The 22,808-nt window shown below is 42.4% G+C and overlaps 1 protein-coding gene across 1 annotated transcript in view; it reads right to left on the bottom strand.

The window, feature by feature from the left end:
- Nucleotides 1–7,775: 7,775 nt before the first annotated feature.
- Nucleotides 7,776–22,808, bottom strand: part of WDR89 (WD repeat domain 89) — a 42,194-nt gene continuing 27,161 nt past the window's right edge. The window contains exon 2 of the mRNA XM_069207364.1: nt 7,776–9,142. Coding sequence (XP_069063465.1) covers nt 7,934–9,142 — 1,209 coding nt within the window. The 3' untranslated portion in view covers nt 7,776–7,933. The remainder of the gene's footprint in view (nt 9,143–22,808) is intronic.

The raw sequence follows: 22,808 nt of genomic DNA, 5'->3' as shown, positions 1-22,808 counted from the left end.
CTATGTGCTCCTATTGCAATCTATTGTGACTATACATTGCTTGCATTACTTCCTTTTGCTATTACTGCATATTTTTGGTATTGTGTACATATATCTTGTGTATATTTGCTATCCTCATACTGAGGGTACTCACTGAGATACTTTTGGCATATTGTCATAAAAATAAAGTACCTTTATTTTTAGTATATCTGTGTATTGTGTTTTCTTACGATATTATGCATATGACACCAGTGGTAAAGTAGGAGCTTTGCATGTCTCCTAGTTCAGCCTAAGCTGCTCAGCTATAGCTACCTTCGATCAGCCTAAGCTGCTAGAAACACCTCTTCTACACTAATAAGGGATAACTGGACCTGGTACAGAGTGTAAGTACCCCTTGGTACCCACTACAAGCCAGGCCAGCCTCCTACATTGGTCGTGCAGCAGTGGGATAAGTACTTGCAACTACTTACCACTTTGTCATTTTGTACTTTTCATAAGAGAAAAATATACAAAACAAGTTCAGTGTATGTACACCTAACCAAAAAGTTTTGCTTTTCTTCTCTTACTCTGGTTGCTAAGTGCTGAAAAGTACCTCTAAACTTTGAAAAAGTTTATAAAAAGTTGAAATTCTTTTTTTTTCTGTTTCCTTAAAAAGTTCTGAAACTTTTTCTTTCTTTTTCTGTCCCTTAAACCCTTTTCTATCATGTCTGGTACAGGTCCTACTCTTGATCTGGCCAGCACAGCTTATGATCTCCTTAGCTGGAAAGGTTTGAGGAGTCTCTGCATTGATAGAGGTTTAGGGGTAGGGAAGAATCCCTCTAGAGAACTGTTAAATAACATGCTCATTGAAAATGATAAGGCCTTTGCTGGCACATCTGTTGAGAAGTTAGGAGATGGCTCACATTCTGACTCTGGGGTACTCCCAGTAAAAATATTAGATGGAATTCTTTCCAACCTGCCCCTTAGCAGACCTCCTAGCATAACTGGTACTAATGTGAGCTCTCATCACAGTAGGGATGGCATTCCTTTAGGCCAGGTTGTTAGGGTGCCAACTGTTAGGGACAGGTCTCCTTCTGTTCATTCACATCATTCTTCTGTGTCAAAGAATGCCCAACCCACCCACCCTGATGACAGAATGTTAGAAAGGGAGCTCAATAGATTGAGAGTGGAAGAGACCAGGCTGAAGCTTAAACAGCAACAGCTGGCTCTAGACAGGGAATCTTTAGACTTAGAAAAAGAAAGACAGAAGTTGGGGTTTGGACCCCATGGTGGCAGCAGCAGTATTACAGATAGTAATCCTGTAAAAGAGCATGATTCTAAGAATCTGCATAAGATAGTTCCCCCTTACAAGGAGGGGGATGACATTAAATAAGTGGTTTGCTGCACTTGAGGGCCTGTGTTGTACAGGGGGTCCCTCAAAGGCAGTGGGCTGCTATCCTATGGCTATCTTTCAGTGGAAAGGGTAGGGATAGGCTCCTTACTGTTAAGGAAAGTGATGCCAATAATTTTACAGTTTTGAAGAATGCACTCTTGGATGGATTTGGCTTAACCACTGAACAATACAGGATTAAGTTCAGAGAAACCAGAAAAGAGTCCTCACAAGACTGGGTAGACTTTGTTGACTATTCAGTGAAGGCCTTGGAGGGGTGGTTACATGGCAGTAAAGTTTCTGACTATGAAAGCCTGTACAATCTAATCTTGAGAGAGCATATTCTGAATAACTGTGTGTCTGATTTGTTACACCAATATCTAGTGAACTCAGATCTGACCTCTCCCCAAGAATTGGGAAAGAAGGCAGACAAATGGGTCAGAACAAGAGTGAACAGAAAAGTTCATACAGGTGGTGACAAGGATGGCAAGAAGAAAGATGGTGAGAAATCTCAGGATAAGCATGGGGATAAGGGTAAAAACAAAGATCCTTCTTCAAATCCTAAACACTCTTCAGGGGGTGGGGATAAAACTAATTATTCATCTTCTTCTTCACAACCTACACACATTAAAAAGCCTTGGTGCTTTGTGTGTAAAAATAGAGGCCATAGCTCAGGGGATAAGTCCTGTCCAGGTAAACCCCCTGAGCCTACCACCACTAATACATCAAGCTCTAGTGACCCTAGCAGTAGTGGTACTAGTGATGGGACTGCTGGAAACAGTCAAGCTAAGGGTGTAGTTGGGTTCACTTATGGGTCCATCATAGAAACTGGGGTAGTCAGTCCCAAGACAGTTTCTGTCACACCTAGTGGCACTGGCCTTGCCACACTGGCTGCTTGTCCCCTTACAATGGATAAGTACAGGCAGACAGTTTCAATAAATGGCGTTGAGGCCCAGGCCTACAGGGACACAGGTGCCAGTATCACTTTGGTGACAAAGCCTAGTGACTCCTGAACAACACATCATTGAACAACAGTATAAGATTATTGATGTCCATAACTCCACTAAGTTTCTTCCCTTAGCTATAGTTCAACTTAGTTGGGGTGGAGTTACTGGCCCTAAGCAGGTGGTAGTGTCACCTAGCTTACCTGTAGACTGTCTCTTAGGTAATGACCTAGAGGCCTCAGGTTGGGCTGATGTAGAGTTTTATACCCATGCAGCCATGCTGGGTATCCCTGAGGAATTGTTCCCTCTCATTTCTACTGAAATGAAAAAGCAAAGGAGAAAAGGCCTGAAAACTCAGGATCCCTCTCCAACAACAGGTAAAAAGGGTATCACAGTATCCCCTAACCACCCTGCCATTCAGGATACCATTCCTGTGGTGGGAGAAACCTCTCCTGGGGTGGCAACTGCTCCACGGGAATCACCAGCTGGCATAGCTGTACTCCCTGAGGTGAAAGTACCTCTCTGTGGGATAACTAATATTGGTGAGAAAAAGAGCACCATTTTAGTTAACATGGAGCATCCCTCCAACCCTCCCAGAGAAACTTTAGTGCAGAAACCCTGCACTGCCTCACAACACTTAGGACATCAGCCCTGCCCTAGTGTGGAGCTCATAGGACAGCATCCCTGCCCTGCTCCAAATAAAGAGAAACAGCATCCCTGTTCTCTCTTCCAGCCATATGGACAAAGTGTTTGCCCAGCTATAGCTTTACTGAGACAGCATCCCTGTCTGGCATTCTCATCACTAGAAATAGGTCCAGTGGACAATCCCCACTGTTCAAAACTAAAACTTACTGATAGAAACTCTGAAAATATATCTTCACATTGTTGCTTAGCTAAAAAACTTCAAACAGGGTGGTTTACATCCCCACAGGGAAGTAACCATATAGGGGATGATAAAGGGAGTAACCAGTCTATTGCAGAGCTACTCTCTACTTATCACCACTTAGACAATAAAGTCTCAACTGGCCAAGGTTAGCCTTATTGTCCTTCGTTTGGGGGGGGGGGGGGGGGGGTGGTTGTGTGAGAAAGTAGCCTCTTTCTAGCCTTGTTACCCCCCCACTTTTCGCATGTTTGTGAGTGTATGTCAGGGTGTTTTCACTGTCTCACTGGGATCCTGCTAGCCAGGGCCCAGTGCTCATAGTGAAAACCCTATGTTTTCAGTATGTTTGTTATGTGTCACTGGGACCCTGCTAGTCAGGACCCCAGTGCTCATAAGTTTGTGGCCTATATGTATGTGTTCCCTGTGTGATGCCTAACTGTCTCACTGAGGCTCTGCTAACCAGAACCTCAGTGGTTATGCTCTCTCTTGACAAATTGTCACTAACAAGCTAATGACCAATTCACATTGGCATACTGGAACACCCTTATAATTCCCTAGTATATGGTACTGAGGTACCCAGGGTATTGTGGTCCCAGGAGATCCCTATGGGCTGCAGCATGTCGTTTGCCACCCATAGGGAGCTCTGACAATTCTTACACAGGTCTGCCACTCCAGCCTGAGTGAAATAACGTCCACGTCATTTCACAGCCATTTACCACTGCACTTAAGTAACTTATAAGTCACATATATGTCTAACCTTTACCTGGTAAAGGTTGGGTGCTAAGTTACTTAGTGTGTGGGCACCCTGGCACTAGCCAAGGTGCCCCCACATCGTTCAGGGAAAATTCCCCGGACTTTGTGAGTGCGGGGACACCATTACACGCGTGCACTGTACATAGGTCACTACCTATGTACAGCGTCACAATGGTAACTCCGAACATGGCCATGTAACATGTTTAAGATCATGGAATTGTCACCCCAATGCCATTCTGGCATTGGGGAGACAATTCCATGATCCCCCGAGTCTCTAGCACAGACCCGGGTACTGCCAAACTACCTTTCCCGGGGTTTCACTGCAGCTGCTGCTGCTGCCAACCCCTCAGACAGGTTTCTGCCCTCCTGGGGTACAGCCAGGCCTGGCCCAGGAAGGCAGAACAAAGGACTTCCTCAGAGAGAGGGTGTTACACCCTCTCCCTGTGGAAAAAGGTGTCAGGGCTAGGGAGGAGTAGCCTCCCCCAGCCTCTGGAAATGCTTTGATGGGCACAGATGGTGCCCATCTCTGCATAAGCCAGTCTACACCGGTTCAGGGATCCCCCAGCCCTGCTCTGGCGTGAAACTGGACAAAGGAAAGGGGAGTGACCACTCCCCTGACCTGCACCTCCCAGGGGAGGTGCCCAGAGCTCCTCCAGTGTGCTCCAGACCTCTGCCATCTTGGAAACAGAGTTGCTGCTGGCACACTGGACTGCTCTGAGTGGCCAGTGCCAGCAGGTAACGTCAGAAACTCCTCCTGATAGGCTCTTACCTGTGTTGCTATCCTATCCTCCTTCCTAAGTAGCCAAACCTCCTTTTCTGGCTATTTAGGGTCTCTGCTTTGGGGAATTCTTTAGATAACGAATCCAAGAGCTAATCAGAGTTCCTCTGCATCTCTCTCTTCAACTTCTGCCAAGGAATCGTCCGCTGACTGTTCAGGACGCCTGCAAAACCGCAACAAAGTAGCAAAGACTACTACTGCAACCTTGTATCGCTGATCCTGCCGCCTTCTCAACTGTTTTCCTGGTGGTGCATGCTGTGGGGGTAGTCTGCCTCCTCTCTGCACTAGAAGCTCTGAAGAAATCTCCCGTGGGACGACGGAATCCTCCCCCTGCAACCGCAGGAACCAAAAGAACTGCATCACCGGTCCTCTGGGTCCCCTCTCAGCACAACGAGTGTGGTCCCTGGAACTCAGCAACTCTGTCCAAGTGACTCCCACAGTCCAGTGACTCTTCAGTCCAAGTTTGGTGGAGGTAAGTCCTTGCCTCCCCACACTAGACCGCATTGCTGGGTACTGCGTGATTTGCAGCTGCTCCGGCTCCTGTGCACTCTTCCAGGATTTCCTTTGTGCACAGCCAAGCCTGGGTCCCCGACACCCTAACCTGCAGTGCACAACCTCCTGAGTTGTCCTCCGGCGTCGTGGGATCTCCTTTTGTGTCTTCGGGTGAGCTCCGGTTTACTCCTCTTCGTAGTACCTGTTCCGGCACTTCTGCGGGTGCTGCCTGTTTCTGTGAGGGCTCCCTATCTTGCTGGGCGCCCCCTCTGTCTCCTCACGCAATTGGCGACATCCTGGTCCCTCCTGGGCCACAGCAGCATCCAAAAACCCTAACCGCGACCCTTGCAGCTAGCAAGGCTTGTTTGCGGTCTTTCTGTGTGGAACACCTCTGCAAGCTTCTTCACGACGTGGGACATCCATCCTCCAAAGGGGAAGTTCCTAGTCCTGTTCGTTCTTGCAGAATCCACAGCTTCTACCATCCGGTGGCAGCTTCTTTGCACCCTCAGCTGGCATTTCCTGGGCATCTGCCCAATCTCGACTTTGTCGCGACTCTTGGACTTGGTCCCCTTGTTCCACAGGTACTCTCGTCCGGAAATCCACTTTGGTTGCATTGCTGGTGTTGGTCTTCCTTGCAGAATTCCCCTATCACAACTTCTGTGCTCTCTGGGGAATATAGGTGCACTTTACACCTACTTTTCAGGGTCTTGGGGTGGGCTATTTTTCTAACCCTCACTATTTTCTTACAGTCCCAGCGACCCTCTACAAGCTCACACAGGTTTGGGGTCCATACGTTATTCGCATTCCACTTTTGGAGTATATGGTTTGTGTTGCCCCTATACCTATGTGCTCCGATTGCAATCTATTGTGACTATACATTGCTTGCATTACTTCCTTTTGCTATTACTGCATATTTTTGGTATTGTGTACATATATCTTGTGTATATTTGCTATCCTCATACTGAGGGTACTCACTGAGATACTTTTGGCATATTGTCATAAAAATAAAGTACCTTTATTTTTAGTATATCTGTGTATTGTGTTTTCTTGCGATATTGTGCATATGACACCAGTGGTATAGTAGGAGCTTTGCATGTCTCCTAGTTCAGCCTAAGCTGCTCAGCTATAGCTACCTTCTATCAGCCTAAGCTGCTAGAAACACCTCTTCTACAATAATAAGGGATAACTGGACCTGGTACAGAGTGTAAGTACCCCTTGGTACCCACTACAAGCCAGGCCAGCCTCCTACATTCCTCCATAGCTAGTCTCATTAATCATCCTTCTTTGGCAGTACTTTCATACAAGAAGTGCTTGTATCACTGACTACAATGTCGATAAGACTAAACCTGTGCTCCTTCTCTTGAACTATCTCATTTATACTTGTGTAACAAACTGCTGAACCGCAATGCTTGGAATACATAGAATGGCTGCTGATACGAATGTGCTCTCAATAAATAAGGGATTACTGCCTAAAAATGTGAAATGAAAAACACAATGGACAATCACAATTTACCCTTGAATAACAAACACATTTGCTCTACATGGATTTTCTTCCCAAATAAGCCACAAATGCAAGTCTTCAAGAAGAAATTCTGAATTGCCTTTTATTTTTTTTAAATAAACTGTTTTAAAACAGAGCAACATTGCTATGTTGAACTTTCACGTCGGCCAATATGATAAATCTCATTGGACAGGGACAGATTTTATTGATTTTTTTTTTTTTTTTTTTTTTTAAACAGAAAGTTACGTTCCAGTTGGGGAATTTATATAAATACACTACTAAACAGGAGGTCCACTATCCCATTGTGGATAAGATCTACCAATATGGGTTTCATTTTTAGGGCCGCTGTTCTAGAACCTATTGAGTGCCTGTTACCCTTTGTGTGTCTGCCGATGCCATAATAAACATTCTGCTTAAGTGAAATGTGACCAGAGATTTTCATTTACTTTAGCTCACTTAGCAGCAGTGAAAGCTTCCGGAGATTAATTCAATTAAGTGATGCCTTATAGAACAGTGGCGGTTTATAAAATGTGTCGATGTGTCGGTGACCAAATGGAAATATTACATTTTCTCCAAATAACTTTTAGCCAATAAGTACAAAAGTCATCCTCTTTGAAAGAAAGTAACATCCACATGTGAAAACGCGATTCAAACCCTGGTCGTTAAGTGCGAGACAAATAAATCTTAATGGTTAGCTAAACAAAACCCGCAAAAACACTAGACACAATTGCCTTCCAGTGAGAATTCCTAATACCGGGGGAACCGCAGTTCTTCAGGAATATGGAACCCTATGTTGTATAATTTCCTAATATTCTGTGGTAAGGGGCATGCCAGTGACAATAACAAGGATATTTAGACAGTCTTGTGATCAATAAACAAAAAAAATCCAATCTATAAACCGCACTGCAAAAGTAACAGCCACAGGCACTTTGCCCGCTCTATTACATAACCGGTCCTAAATACTGTTTTTAGAGGAAGTCAAGTGAAAAAATATTGCAATAGAAATATCTACTTACTCATGTAGGCATTCATAATGTTAGTGCATTTTAGTTGTAATTCATTAAATGCTACTTCAATAATATTGGAAAATCACGGATATATTTCAAATAAATCATACAAATTGATTCATTTAGTTTACAATCCACAAATGCAGTTTACATAAGCATCAAATGTCCGTGTCACAGACTAATAACCTTTTTCACCAAATGGAAACAAAAACTCCAGGTCAAAGATAAGGTCATGGGTGCTTCACTTTTTTTGGCTTGATTTTATATGACGAATTGCTGTGAATTCTCACTCTCTGAAGTATTGAGGAAGTCATTTTCAATGAGTCTTTCCCCATAACATGCTTTTCAACAGCTTTGGGCTTCCATAACAACAGCTTGGCATCTTCTCCACCAGTCAACAAAGACTGGTCCTCGTCGTTCCAGTAGAAAGAACGCAGCGTGGAAGAGTGTCCACCTTGAAGGTCGCACCAATAATGCAGTCCATCAGCCTGACAGTTCATTAGATAGAGGTTTCCAGTGTGTGCTCCCCCAAGGACAAATAGCGCACCTGCCTTTTTATTGTAGAAACCACCAGTCAGATAGTCAAGGCTACCAAAATCGGTGTTAAATGCTTCCCTTGAATCCTGGATCTTCAATAAAGTGATAGGTTCTTGAGTGTCTAACTGAGCAATATCCCACCAATAAAATCCTTCATCGTGTGTTAAGCAATAGATCTGATTGTAATCTTGCCCAGACCACCCAATGAAATTTACAGAAGAATCAGAATTACAAGTGACTTTTAATGCTTCGTCCTCATTTTCTTTGTTAAGATCAAATACATTAACTAACCCATCAGTGGACCCCGAAAGTAAAAGATTTGGAGACGTGGGATGGAAACATACTTGTGTGACATCATCATTGTGCGACTCAGAATAAACACCTAACGGCTGTTTTGATGCAGATGTTTCATTGGCGTTTCTGGCATCCCAAAAAACAAGAAAGGCGTCATCTTCAACTTTCTCTGTACCTGCACAAATTAAACTATCATTACAACTGATATCAAAGCTGATGAAAACATTTGAAGGAAAACCTTTTAACATCTGTGCTGCAGTGGAGCTTGATAAGCGAGAGTCCCAGCACTTGACCGTTCCATCACTGCATGCTGAAAATAACACATTCTCGTTTGTATGAGAAAATCTGATCCCATGCAGCAGACCAGAATGCTCACTGTACTCCCGTATCAAAGTTAACTTTTCTCTGTTAAACAACTTTACAGAATTGTCAGAACAAGAAATGCCAAGGAGATGACTTGTCTTTTCTTCTCGAGTATCAGGAATGTCTATATCCAACAGGTATACAGAATCTGCGGTCAATTTGGAATCCTTTGCTATACTGAAATTAGAGAACTGCTGAAGCATTTTATCCATTGCAGGCTTGTTGCGCTCATAAAAAGGGACCATCTGAAGAAGACAAAACAAAAATCGTAAGATAATCTGAATATTTACGCCTCAACCTACAACATTTCCGAAAGATAAGTGCTATCTACTAATTTTATGATCCTTTTTATGTTATGTGTTAGGGAATTTACAAAAATAGCAAATATACTTATGGAAAGTTATCCAAAAAGACGTTTCCAAGCTTACTCCTGGTGCCGCACTTAACCTTGGCATCAAATACTGAAGACAAATTCACAACCGCAGATTCGCTTTTCCATTTTCACCACCTTAAAAAAATTCAGTCTCTGTCACCCTCATAGATATATAGAATATACAAACACACACACATATATTTATAAGCCTGTTTATATACAAAATGCTTAGAAATGTCCTTGGTCCCTAAATGGCCCACTCATAGCCGTCAGTTGGTTAGTCAATAGATCGGCACAATGTCCCTGTGACAATGACACAACTTGGCAACATGCCATTAATGACATGAAATACCCACAGAGGCCCAAACAGCATCAATAAAATTATGCACTGAGTGACTTCGGGCCTTTGGTCGCCAACATTTTCTCTGATATTACCTAAATATGCACATATGTAGCAATTTTGCTGGATGGTCCATATTATGATAATTCACAAGTCTTTGTACATACACAAAAATATTCAGTTTATTATATTTAGACATAGTTCTTATCTGCATACGTGCAGTGCATAAGAATCCACACTTTATTCTTCTCATAATGTGTCAGAGTCACAAGGACACTTTCTTATGGTGCTCATGTGACTGACTACATATGGGGGAGCTGTGCTCAGTTTCGGGCAGAGATGGCATTCGTTTCAGTCAAAGAAGATTCTCAATCACATTGCCTTCCACAGACTACTGTCAGCTCTAGCTTGGTGCGGCTTGCAATGGTCATCAAGCATGCAATGATTGTTTTCCAGCTCTCACAATGGCAAATCATTTTACCTGCTTAAATCTGGAGCAGGTGGTTTACAGGAAGGTAAAACAGAAAATATCACATTAGCTTTTCTCATGTTTACTTTGCCTAGAACAAAAAATGTGATATTTGCCATTGTTATTCTGAATATGTTTTGCACTTGCTTGTATTATAATAAAAAGTTCTGGAATCACTCTGGGGTGTCTCCTACTATGCTGATTCAGCGGGAAGGTCGAGAGGAACTCAAAAATCGAATCTGCACATCTCTGGCAGTTTTTGACTGTTCCTAAGGTGGATGCTGGCTTTGTTAATTATGGGAGTCAGACGCCAGTTCAGTCCCCCCCCCGTTCTATGGGCGAAGTTGCTATACCTGCACCACCATGGTGCCAAGGCGAATCTACCAGGTGCTAATTGGCAACAGCAGCCCAACACAACACTGCAATAACTAGACAACACAAGCACATAACTGTTCAACTTCAAAATAGAAATGCCACAATTCAAACAAAATAGCACATCAGCACAATATCACATCATAACATTGCACATAAACGACACACCATCGTTGCACCAGAATAACACTACTTGGCAACACAGAACGAGTACCTCAAAACACACAACACACTTGAAAAATAACAAAACAATACAAACAACTTAGCAGCTCAGTGGGCAGGCGCTAGAATTCCATGCATGAATTCAGCTTTTTCATAATTCTTGGCTTCCTTGTCACAAATCGTGAAAAAGGCTTCCCTACAAGAAGAAACAACTTTCTACTGACTGCAGAACATCAAGGTATTAAAGACTTTTACTCCACCCAGAGGTTGGGGATAGAAAACCACTCTGGGGAGGCAGACATGTTAAATGTGGTCGGAGAGCTACTGTGGCGATGCATTGTTTGAAGAAAGGAATAATGCTACTCAGTTTAAATGACTTGTGCAGTATGTCAATTGCTAAACGTGCGGGTCTGCATCGAGCCCTGCCATGCAGCTCAAATTCCGGTGCGGGGGCAGCTCTTTACACGCTCCTTTTGAAGCGTGTGCCAGCTTCCACTAGTAAACGAAACTTGTTGCTGATAAAGCCCTTTGCTTACGGTTTGTATTTGGACTTCAAAGACGTGGATAGCAGGATTCTCAGAAGATTGATTTCACTTTTAACTCGCTTCAAATTATTTTATTTAGCAGACAGTATGAGCTAAAGTTCCTAAAAGCTTAGTGGTAACAGCGTATTGCTCATTTTAAACAGTGAATAAGTCAAACATCGGTTTCTCACAACGGCTATTAAATTACAGGTGCTAATTCATTAAACAGTTGTTGGCACATTTAATTAGCATGACTAAAAACCCAAGGAAAACCAACAGGCCATCAAAGATAGAATAATTTATTCACATTACAGAACATACAAACGGAACAAATCTCGGTGAACTATACAGGTCGGCATATTTTACACATTGTGAAAACAATTGTCAAGTACGTGTCTTATGGAGCTTTTGAAATCTATTGTAGTTGCAGTTATGAGGCACTTCATCCCACTGCCGACACTCCATGACTGCTTTGGATGGGGGAAACTATGATACGAGGCTTGTACCAGTAATATTTCGATGATGTGTGTGAAGCCCATAGTTGTGCTTACATTGTTTTGTTGTAGCACAATGCATTCCCTTGAAGGGGAAATGAGTGAGGCAGGTCGTTTAAGCATTAAAGACTAGAGTGAGGATGGGCGGATGCTTGTGAATGGCATAAATAAGAAGTGTTTTAGTGTCGTACGTGCGTGGCTAAGACCAATCAAAGAATGTCATCGTAAGAAGCTAGCAGGGCATATGCCTGCTGTAGAAGAAAAATGAGAAACGGTCTGTACATTTGGATACCTACCATAAAGCACGTGACTATGTGCGGATATCTACCATATCGTCATTATTTGGCCTCATACAATTTAAACCACACTGAATATGAATAATTGCAAACTGGAGAGGTAAAACCTGCGACTCTTAGGCAGTGCAATATTAAATTAATTTTGGTATATGCTCTGACATGCTCCCAGAAGTCATAGAGTCAGCTGTAGTACAGGCTCTAAGGAGTATATTCAGGACTGGCAGAACATCAGCCAATTATATAATTAGCCACAGTATATAATTAACCACAGAATATGGAAGACCAGCTCACCAAGGCGCAGTAGAGGAGCAACCATTATACCTTACTATAGGCTACAGGTTCCACCAAGGATCTGCAAAGAGCAACTCTTGGGGTAAATGTTACACAATGCAGTCATATTAGAAGCATGAGGGCTAAGAACAGCAGGGGCCACCCGATCCAGCCAACACTGGCACAAGCCCAACCAATACAGAATCAGCCATAGTACAGAATGCGCAACCAGGAGGAGATGAGGAATAACCACCATTTGTCCCTCCTAGTCACGGGAGACTGTAAGGTCAATTCTTTGTTGCATTATCTATGAAAAATACAAGTTTTCAGTGCCTTCCTGAATTACGAGTGGTCTTAAATGTGTTGTATTTTTGCTGAACCAGTTTGTACAAAAAAAGGCTTCACTCACATGCTTCTTTTAGAAACAACTCAGAGCTATTAGGGTTGTAAATTCCTAATTGGACTTTTCTTGCCATATAACTTGAAAACGAAAAGTAAAACAGTTGACATAGGCAAGCTGATTCAAAGCACCACGGCCGCCATGAGCGCGAAGGAGACACAAATGGAAAAAGAAGTTTGCTCACAGTCAAACATATCGGCAAACGTGCAATTATCCATGTAACAGGGTCGATGGCCAAGGCGGAAACAAAACTTCCCCAAGGAGGGACAAACTCAAAGCATTTACCAATGATGATAAAGGATTTTTGAAAAGCAAGCCCGCGAACGAGTGATAGTGATGGGCATGTGGTGAGCATGGTTAAAAGCCCACAGATAGATTACAAAAGGACAGAGCGCTTGCACGCTCCACCTAATGAGCGTTCTCTAGTCTCAGCTAGAGAACTTTAATTGGATGCCTTCTGGCATTATCTTTATAAAAGATAAGTCTTGAGCGTCTTCCTGAATTTCAGGTCTTCAATATTTCTTACTTCTTCTGGGAGAAAGCTCCAGAGTTTGCCCCCTAGGTCAGAGAAGACTTTTCTACAGATGTATCTATGTATTTCTTCTACTAAGGTGGGATAGTCAGACAGAATGCCAGTCTAGAGGAGAGGTATCTAGTGTGAGAATATGAATATCTTTTTAGCTTTATCTGGATGAAACGGCAGGCCCTCTGCTTGATGCATGGGGTCTTCACAGCTGACCGTCAGGCACTGGGAAATGACATCCTTGAAACATCAACGAGATGTGATCAATTAGAAGGGTCTGCAGAAGCTGTTTTTTGCAACATCCTCGATAATTTGTAATCTTTACTGTAGAAACAATAATTCCAGTTAGGATCAATGATGAAACAACAAGCTGGGTGGTGGCTCGGAGTTTCTGATGCAATCACAGATGCGGAGAAAGGAGTAGCAGAATACATGTGATGGAGAAATTTTTTTGTGACTTGGTTTACTGCACAGATTGATTAGCTGACACCTTGGTGTGACAGTGGTCTATTCCCAGTCTGTCAATCTTCTTTGAATGTTTCGGTATTCAAGTGATTCTTGTGTTGTTGTCATAGATTTAGCAATTCAGGCTGAAGAACTTGATGAGATCCTGTAGAGAACTGGGGTACTGAAGAGTTACAAAGCAATAAATGATCCTTTGTGTTTACTCGCCTTAATGCAAAAAAATAATAATGTGAACTGGGGTACAGAGATGTTGGTACAATCAAAATGATAGTGTAATCCCCAGAAAATCCAAGAAAGTGACTGTGTCTGAATCAGCAGTATTACCACAAATAGATTAACCGTTCAGCTCAACTGGTTTTAGATTAAAAAAATAAAATAAAAAAAAAAAAGATCCTGGACCTTCACCTCCCCTAAACGAAAAGGCGACTCTCCTTATTTACCAGTGTTGATGGGGCTTTTTGAGAATCAATATACATAGCAGTAAGGGGCAAACCTTAACATATTGAGTCACGAAATCCCTTTAGACTGAAAGCAACACTGGTAAAAAGGCAGACTAGCAAATGTAAAAAAAAAAAAAAAAAAATAATAATAAAAAAAAAAACACACACCACAACACTTTCCCACCCACCCCCATAATCCGTACATGACGTTTTGTGAATTCTTGTTGTCCTATAACAAATTTGTCAAACAAAGTTAAGAGTAACTGGGTCATCGTCAGAGAGGCATGACCAGTGTGTAAGTTACAAGTGAATTAGGAATAATGAAATAATTCTAATTCTGGCATGTAGGAGTGAGCGCTGAAATTAACATTAATAATTATTTTCACGTATTCTGGCATTTGTTTTAGTATATACGATGTATTAACGTTAAAATTAATGTGTGACACATAATGTACCTACTTGATTGGTCTCCATCATAAGAGAATCCCCGCATATGGACTTTCACAAATAATGTACTAATATTGTATTGAGAATTCTATCTGTATTAAATGCATTGCTCTGTTATGTTAATGGCTAAAAAATGTCAACAGTACTTGTGCTAACAGAAGGGCCTCAAATAAGCAAGCAAGGTCACAGCTAAAGTTGATTGTCTGCCAAAGTGTTGAAAGATGTAACTTAGGAAGTGATCTCATGTCCGCTGCATAACAAATTCTACTGTTTGAGTTGCATATCTGTCTAAAGTTTTGTGCTAATAAAATGTATTTCTTTTGAGGAACTAAATGTGTTCTTGAAGGTTTCAACAATCTCTGTAACTGCTGTCTCGAAGTGTATTTGGAATGTGCTGAACAAAAGAGCCCACTGATCACAGACGGCAGGAAGCGCAGAACGATACATTTTGTATAGACTGGAGTTGCGCAAATGGAGAAGAAGCAATCATTAAGCTGCTTATGTCTTTTTGTGTCTTTTCTAATACACAGCTGATATCTAATGTTTTTGTAATTGGTCATTCTTTCTTCGCCCGATGTTTCTGACCAATAGCAAACGTGGGACAACTTTAACTTAACCGCACTGTTCTGAGAGTTTCCATCCATTCTCATGGCCATTATTCTGAGATTCACTGACCCATCACTTTGATCCTTGCCAGACAGTCTATTGACGTTATGGTACTTTATTTTCAAAATTTTGCTTTGTCTGTTCTATACTGAACTATGGATCTGATGGTTTAGTGATCTTAAAGTCCAAGTTCTAAACCGTCATCCTTTTCCCTGCTCCCCTATACTGATGCTGATGACCTCCTGAAGAATTTAATGTTGTTTTGCTGATCCTTAATATGAATAAACTGTGCATTGTTGTTTCTTTTTTGTTTTTCAGGTACCAACTGCTGTTTTGATAGCGCCATAGCTAGATGTTTTGTAAATTTGTGTTACTAAAACTTTTGCATGAAGCCCAACATAATAATGCTAATTTGAAGTTAGTGAGGTGTTTCTCTTTAACTATGATCTGACGTCATTCCATTGTTAAACAAATGTACGTTATTTCTCTTGCTCAAATACTGTTGCTATTAATTTTTGTTTTCATTACTGAGATAATTGTTCTAATTGCTTTGTTTAAATGGAGATTCTTTAGATGTTTCGGTCAACTTGTGATGTTTCTTTATTTGTACCATTTGCTTTTGAGAGTAATTTTCGTGACCTTAGCATTGTTAATATAGGGAAATAAACATTTTAAATTGATAACAAAAGGTGTGGTTATTCATGGCCAAAGGGGTCCTTGTGTGTTCTTTACTGATTCGCTAATGATTTGCATTGTTTGATTTTGATGTGCCTTGTGTGCTACTTTCAGTATAAACTTAAACGAGTCAAAAGGTTCATCGAACTAAGGGAAAATTCTCAGTAAAATACTGGTGCCTCAAATACTGAAGCTTATGCTGTGGCTGGTCCACGAGGACCAATGCAGATTTCTACCACACAGGAATACTCTATGCAATTCGAGAAGACTCTCTTCAGTCATGCACGACTCCGCTTTCATGCACGACTCCGCTCTTGACGAAGGCCAATTTGCGCTAGTGCTTCTTGAGAGAGAAATGGGTTTGATTTCGAGTACATGTGGAGGGTGCTGCAGAAGGTTGGCATTGGGAAGCTATATCTAAAATGGGTGCAACTACTATACAGTGACCGAACAGTGAGATGAGAAGAAGGGGAAGGTGAATGGTATTGCAGCAGTTCTACTTGCATTGTGGGACCAGAGAGGACTGCCCTCTATCTCCCCTACTATTTGTACTGCCGATGGAGCCACTGGCTAGCTGTCTCTGGGATGCGAGACGAGGTCAGGGAATACAGATTGGGGAGAATGCACATGTGGTCTCCCCTCAGGCAGATGACTCCTTGCTCTATCTGCATCAGTCTATATACTCAGTCCCCATTATGCTAGCACTCCTTTTGTTGAGTTTGGCGAGGTGTCCAGGTTGCACGTTAACCGCTCTAAATTTAAACTGTTCCCGTTAATAGATTTAGCTGGAAGGCCTGAGAAGGACCTTTCCCAAATGGATCTTCCCTCGTAAACAAATAGCATCAGGTATCTGGGGATTAGACTCATACATTGGGCACTGGAGTTCGAAACTGCAAGTACTGGTAGGGTCCTGGAAGGGATAAGGCCATGACTAAAATTTTGGAACACCCTACGTTAAACCCCGATGGGGAATTTTGTATTACTTAAAATAATAATCTTGCTCCGATTTCGCTACATTTTTTATGGGGCACTCATTGACATTCATGGAAATTACTTTGTGGAACTAGATAAGCGAATAGTCGAGTTTTTGTGGGCCTCGCTGAGGAAATGGGTTAGTCTGTCTACTCCTAAGTGCACATGGGATAAGGGAGGCCTTGAGTTGCCATACTTGGAGCTCTATTATCTTGCAGCTCAACTGCAACATGCAGTACATTAGATGGACAACCTTGAAAATTGGCAATCCAGATTGACAAGGGGTACATGTAACAACATTCCACTACCAGAACTCTTAATGATGGGTTTGAGTTTTCAACTGCGGTACCCTGTGTGGACCGATAGGTTTTCAGGACACAGGAGAGAGTGGTCCGACAGCTGTTGCATAGGGCCTCATTTACCAGACAAATATATGGATACTACACCCATTCTCGATTATTGCATGGTTGGTGTCAGGGGTGCGGGGATGGGAGGGGAAGGGATGTGAAGCCTTGCAGGACACACAACACAATGATTGCTTTATCACTCTGACAGGTGGCAAGAAAGTGTTCCACCTGTGGACAGGTCAGCTCCTACAATTTGCAACAATAGCAGCTACAGTCCCAAAAATATAGCCCTCTTTCCCAAAGGCCTCCACTGGAGTCTCAGACTCTAGTAACTATGTTGAATCTGACAGGAGGTTGGAGGCTGATATCTCACATCTGTAGGGTACTGAGAGTGGACTTACCTCTGATGGAACGTCCGATACATGTCAAATGAGATGAAGTGCTGGAGGCGCCACTATCGACTAAGGAATGGGAGGGAATCCACAAGAAGGTGAAGACCACCTCTTATTATGTGCGGTTTAAATTAATTCAATTCAATGTGATTCATCAGGTTTATCTCAGCCCTAGTACTCTGCATGTAAGTGTCACAGTGTCCTTTCCTCAGGATCTGCACGTCGCTGAACAAAAGGCCCACCTCCCTGCGTCACCAACTCAGAAAGCTATTATAGTACAGAGTTATGATGAAGCCAGTCCGGGGGCGGGAAGGAGAAGGGATTTAGGGTAGGGAACAGCAGGGAGAGAGATCTGAAAAGAAAAGGTTAGAACAAATATGCACTTACTCATTTTTAGCAGTATAACTCATCAATAGACTCTTGACTAAATGTGTCTCCGTGATATCAGATGGAGACCCCTTTTGAAATGAGGCAAAGCCCCCTTCTTTGAATCATGGAACAAGAACAAACTACAACCTCAGAACCAAGAGATGGCAAGAGCTTTGGATTATGATCATACTCTGAATATTAATCCTGTAACATCTATGCATTCATAACATAAACCTTTGATCATGACCTAGAAAATCTCAAAGAATTAAATGTGCTTTTCACGTATTATGCCTTCCAAAAAACAATGACAACTATAATTTGCTTATCTCCAAAATTCTTTCACATTCACAACTATAAGGCCGGAAAGTTTTTACTTATTGAACTGGAAGCGCTTTGTTCCTTATGCCAGATAGCACTTTCATTTGTTTCATCTGAAGCGCTACGCTCGTTATGCTAAGGGGCGCCTTTACTCATGTGGCCTGAATCACTTTGATTGTTGTGCCAAGGGTTTTTTATGCATGTGGATTGAAGCGCTTTGATTGCTGTGCCAAGGGCGCTTTCCTTATGTGGACTGAAGCGCTTTGATTGTTGTACCAAGGGCACTTTACTCATGTGGACTGAAGCGCTTTGATTGTTGTGCCAAGGCCGCTTTCCTCATGTGGACTGATTCGCTTTAATTACAGTGCCGAGGGCGCTTTACATGTGTGTCCTGAAGCGCTTTGCTCGTTGTACTAAGGGGCGCTTTATTTCTGTGCTCTGAAGTGCTTTTATCGTCGCGCCAAGGCGGCTTTACTCTGAAAATTGAAAACGCTTTGCTCGTTGTGCTAAAGGGCGCTTTACCTTTTGGAAGTAACAACTCCCTTCAAGATTTGGCTCATCAAGACCTTACCGCTACGAGTACGATCTACTCGTATCTGAATTCACCATGGAAACAAGGGTACTCCGATTTGCCGTCCATCTGCCATGCAGGAAATCTGCTCTTCTTCAGAGGAACCCCCACGAGGTCTAACTGCATTGAAGTCTTCAAAATAGTGAGCAACGTGCTTGGGTGTGGCTGGGCTTTATAGGCCTGCCACACCCCAAGATGGCTGCTGCCTCTAAAAACATGGGAATTGTAGTCCCTTCATGTAATAGCACTGATAAGTGCATCTTGTCCACCAATGTCAATGGCTCTATGAGCTTTGCCACAGGGCAGACAACGCTGATAGCCACCTTTGGAACAAGAGGGGATGACAAGTGGTGCGCATAAAGCACCGCAGAACCGCGCAGCGGAGTTTCGGGCAGGACCTGGACCGCGCATGGCCTTATTCCTGACATTAAGTTACCCGGCGCAACCCTCCTTTTGCCCTTGCTGCAGTTGGCTTGATGCAGATTTTATAAATATGATCTGGGGATGTCCTAAACTAGATGGATGTTGGGAAGCAATATTCAAACATTTGAATGCAACCACTGGTTGGTCCACATCCAGAAATATAGGGCAATGCCTGCTAGGACGGATTGCAGTAAAAAGAAAAAGAAAATTAGTAGAAAGTTAATCATGCTTGGCCTTGTACTGGCTAAACGCAGAATTGCCATTAGATGGATGTCCTCAGTAGCTCCGACTATTGCAGAGGGATGAGAGATATGGCTCAATGGGCAAATGCTGAGGATTATCACATGTGTAAAATGTGCAGGGATAACAAAGTTGCCGATGATCTGCAGGCCTGGGCAGCAATGATTACTAAGCTGCTGGGCTCCCCAGATGCCCTACCCCCTTGAGCATGACAGTGGGATGAAGGTAAGGAATGCATAATGATTGCCTGAAGAGGGAAGTTCACAGTGTTATCATTACTATAGAGAATGTACCACCTATTTGCCAATGCAATGTATATGGTTTGTTATATAGTGTTTAATTCTGTACGGGGGAAATTGATTGAATCTGCAGAGTGGGACGGGGGTCCCTGACTGTCATTGTGATTCTACACGACATTCTGAAATGTTTTTGCAGTACGCCAGTATTGTTATGTGTATTGTAAAAATACCAATAAAAAAAGTATACAAAAAAAAACCTTGCATGCGGCATACACAATATCATAATTCCAATTACTTACCCACTGTCAGAGGCTGTCCCTTCTGGTAAAGGTGCACTTACTCTGTTGGTGCCAGGGTTCTTATGCAGATTGGGAAGGATTTTGACTCGTTCCAGTTTAGCGTTGCCCCAAGAACGTGCTATCTCTTCATGGCTTTGGTGACGTAATTTGCATGTTTAGGGAGAATCCAATTGGTGCTGTAATGGTATGACAGTCTTTATACTTATCTGGCATTGTTTGAATGGTCTAACCTTTACTAGCCAGTCATCTAGGTAAGGGTAACCACGTATCCCCGATCTTCTCAAGTATGCCGTCACTACAGCGAGGCACTTCTCGAATAACCTCAAAGCAGACAATGTCAAAGGGTAAATCCCTGACCTGGTAATGTACTTTCTCCACAATGAACCTCAGGAATGCTTGTGTTTGCTGTTTATCGGCACACTATAGTCACCATATAGACTACCATCAACATGCACTGCATGATGTCTTGTGCAGTGACCATATTGAACTGTTCCGTCTTTACAAATTTGTTTAAGGCATTAAGGTTTAGAATGGGTCCAAGGGTTTTGTCTGGCTTTGGTTCCAGGAAATAAATGGAGTAGACCACTAGGTAATCCTGTCCTTTTTGGTACCCCTCCTGTTGCATCTTTGTTTAGGTATTCCTCAACTGCTTGTAGCAGGCACAGATTCTCATCTTTGTTGCAAGACCTTGTCTTTGTATTATGCTTGGTAAGTTTCAGACCCGTTCTATACAACAGCCATGCTGTATAATGTTTTGTATCGATTTGTCAGGTGATTTTTTCCCATTCTTTGAGGAATCCTCTGATTCCGACACCTACAGGTATTGAGTGTAGTTAGAGGCCTGATGGTAAGTCCATGCTTGATGCTCTGCTCCTCGTTAAGGGGTGCCTCCTTCTCTATCCCTGTATAAAAAGGTCTGGCTTGCTGGGGTATTGCCACTGAAGTGGTGCACTTTGTGAGCTGACTGTAGGCCCAGAACTGGTGTGAGGGGGGACTAGATGCAATCCTTTCCTTACTGGCAGTTCTCTTTGTGCATTGAACTAGGGAGGGCATTGAACTGATGAACTCCCATACCTTTGTCAGTAATGATTTATTTCTTTATTTTTTTGCAGCAAACTGGTTGGCCAAACAGGTTTCTCGCCTGTTAAGGACATATATATATAGAACCTTGCACTTCCTGTTTGAACCTTGAGACTCTCAGCAATAAAATGCATGGCTTCTTATGGCAGAGCCCTCATATTGCTGTCTGCTCAGTGTATTGGCCACATTTGGTGCTGACTTGAAGCATAGGTTTAAGATAGCCTTGCCTTTTTGGGTGTTTTTTTTTTTTTTTTGCAGCAGCAGCAGCTTGGTACTGCTCAGGGAGGAGCTACATCAATTTCTCCATTTCCTTCCTCTGCAGCATATTGGCTATGGAAGGCATTATAGTTGGAGATATATTATTGGGTAGCTGCAGACTTCTCCATTTCCCCCCACTATTTCCATTATCTTGCATTCAGTCCGTCCAGTAGGGGGCCACAGATAGTGGAAGCATTTGCCCCCTTAGATGCAGTAGCATCAATAATGGAGTCTGCTCTCATGCTGCGTCTGATATAAGGTGGATCGTATGAAAAATGCTAATATTTTTTTCCACCCTTAGTATCTCCACATTTGCTGTCACTGGCTCTCTAAAGGCCTCTGTCATTATTCAAGTTCTGTCACAAAAATTGATATTCCTAAATTCATTAAAGCTAGGGTTACGTACAAATTGACTAGGTCTGAGAAGGATTTTACTATAGAATTGGATGAACAGATTAGAAATTGAGAAAATGACAAGTAGAGAAGTAAGGATGGATTGAGAGAAAGAATAGGAAGAGATGAAAGTAGTAGGAATAAATTCAAAGTTAAATTTTGACTTGCAACAGTAGGAAAAGTTATACTTCCTGAGATGAATGGAACAGATTAGGAACCTCAGATAGTCGGTTGGGGTGAATATTACAGAGACTGGAAGTTACAGGTGAGCAAATATTTTAAGGAAAAGATCCTGTTATTCTTGGAGTTTATTGTGTCCGTGATTCTGCAAAATAGGCCCGGTTTAGTTATTTCACTTGTGAAAGAGGGCGGAGTCTGCAGCATGTTGCGTGTTCAGCAATGGTATACTTGTATGCTGGACACAAGTAACGAAATTAACAAATTTGTCAATTACATCGCTGATGTTTCTAGAGAAATGAAGGAGCTGGAAAAGACAGGTGTCTATGAAGCGATAGGGAAAATTAGTGAGTGGCTTAGTAGTATAGGTAGTGGATTATTAGTCAAGACCATAACCCCCATATAAGTCATTACAATTTCTGCGATAAGCTTATTTATGTTTACAAGGGATGTAAAAATGATAACTGTAAATGTTGGATGAAGATGGAATGGAGAAAAGCAACTGTCTTAATCAAGTGGGAGAAGAAAGAAAAGAGCTGTTGTGGTCCTTCAAGAGATGCAGAGCCACATCAATGATGAGCTGAAGGATCTACAGGAGTCTAGACAAAAGCCGCAAAAGTTGACAGCTGTTGTGTAAAGTAAGGCTTTAGAGGGAAACGGGGGTGTAGTGTTGTGCGACTCCGAGAGTCACCAAACAGCAGATATGAAGGGGATTTTTTTTTTTATAATGATATGTTTCACATCATATCAACATGTGACACATAAATGTACTGAATGTATATTTTTCATGCATAGATTGACCATGGCTAATGAAAGCCTGCAATTTAAAATGGCTGTCTGTTTGCCCTCATGCACCACAGAGTGCCTTTTTTTCCCCAGTCCAGGCAAAGTCGCCTCCACATGTACTCTCTCGATGGAGGCGTGGCCAAGATGGCTGAGAGAGCACAGGTGTAGTTCTCTGCTCTACTTCGGCCTGC

Source organism: Pleurodeles waltl, chromosome 9, assembly GCF_031143425.1.
Source record: "Pleurodeles waltl isolate 20211129_DDA chromosome 9, aPleWal1.hap1.20221129, whole genome shotgun sequence".
Lineage (NCBI taxonomy): Eukaryota > Metazoa > Chordata > Amphibia > Caudata > Salamandridae > Pleurodeles > Pleurodeles waltl.
This window is presented reverse-complemented; position numbering and strand designations above follow the sequence as displayed.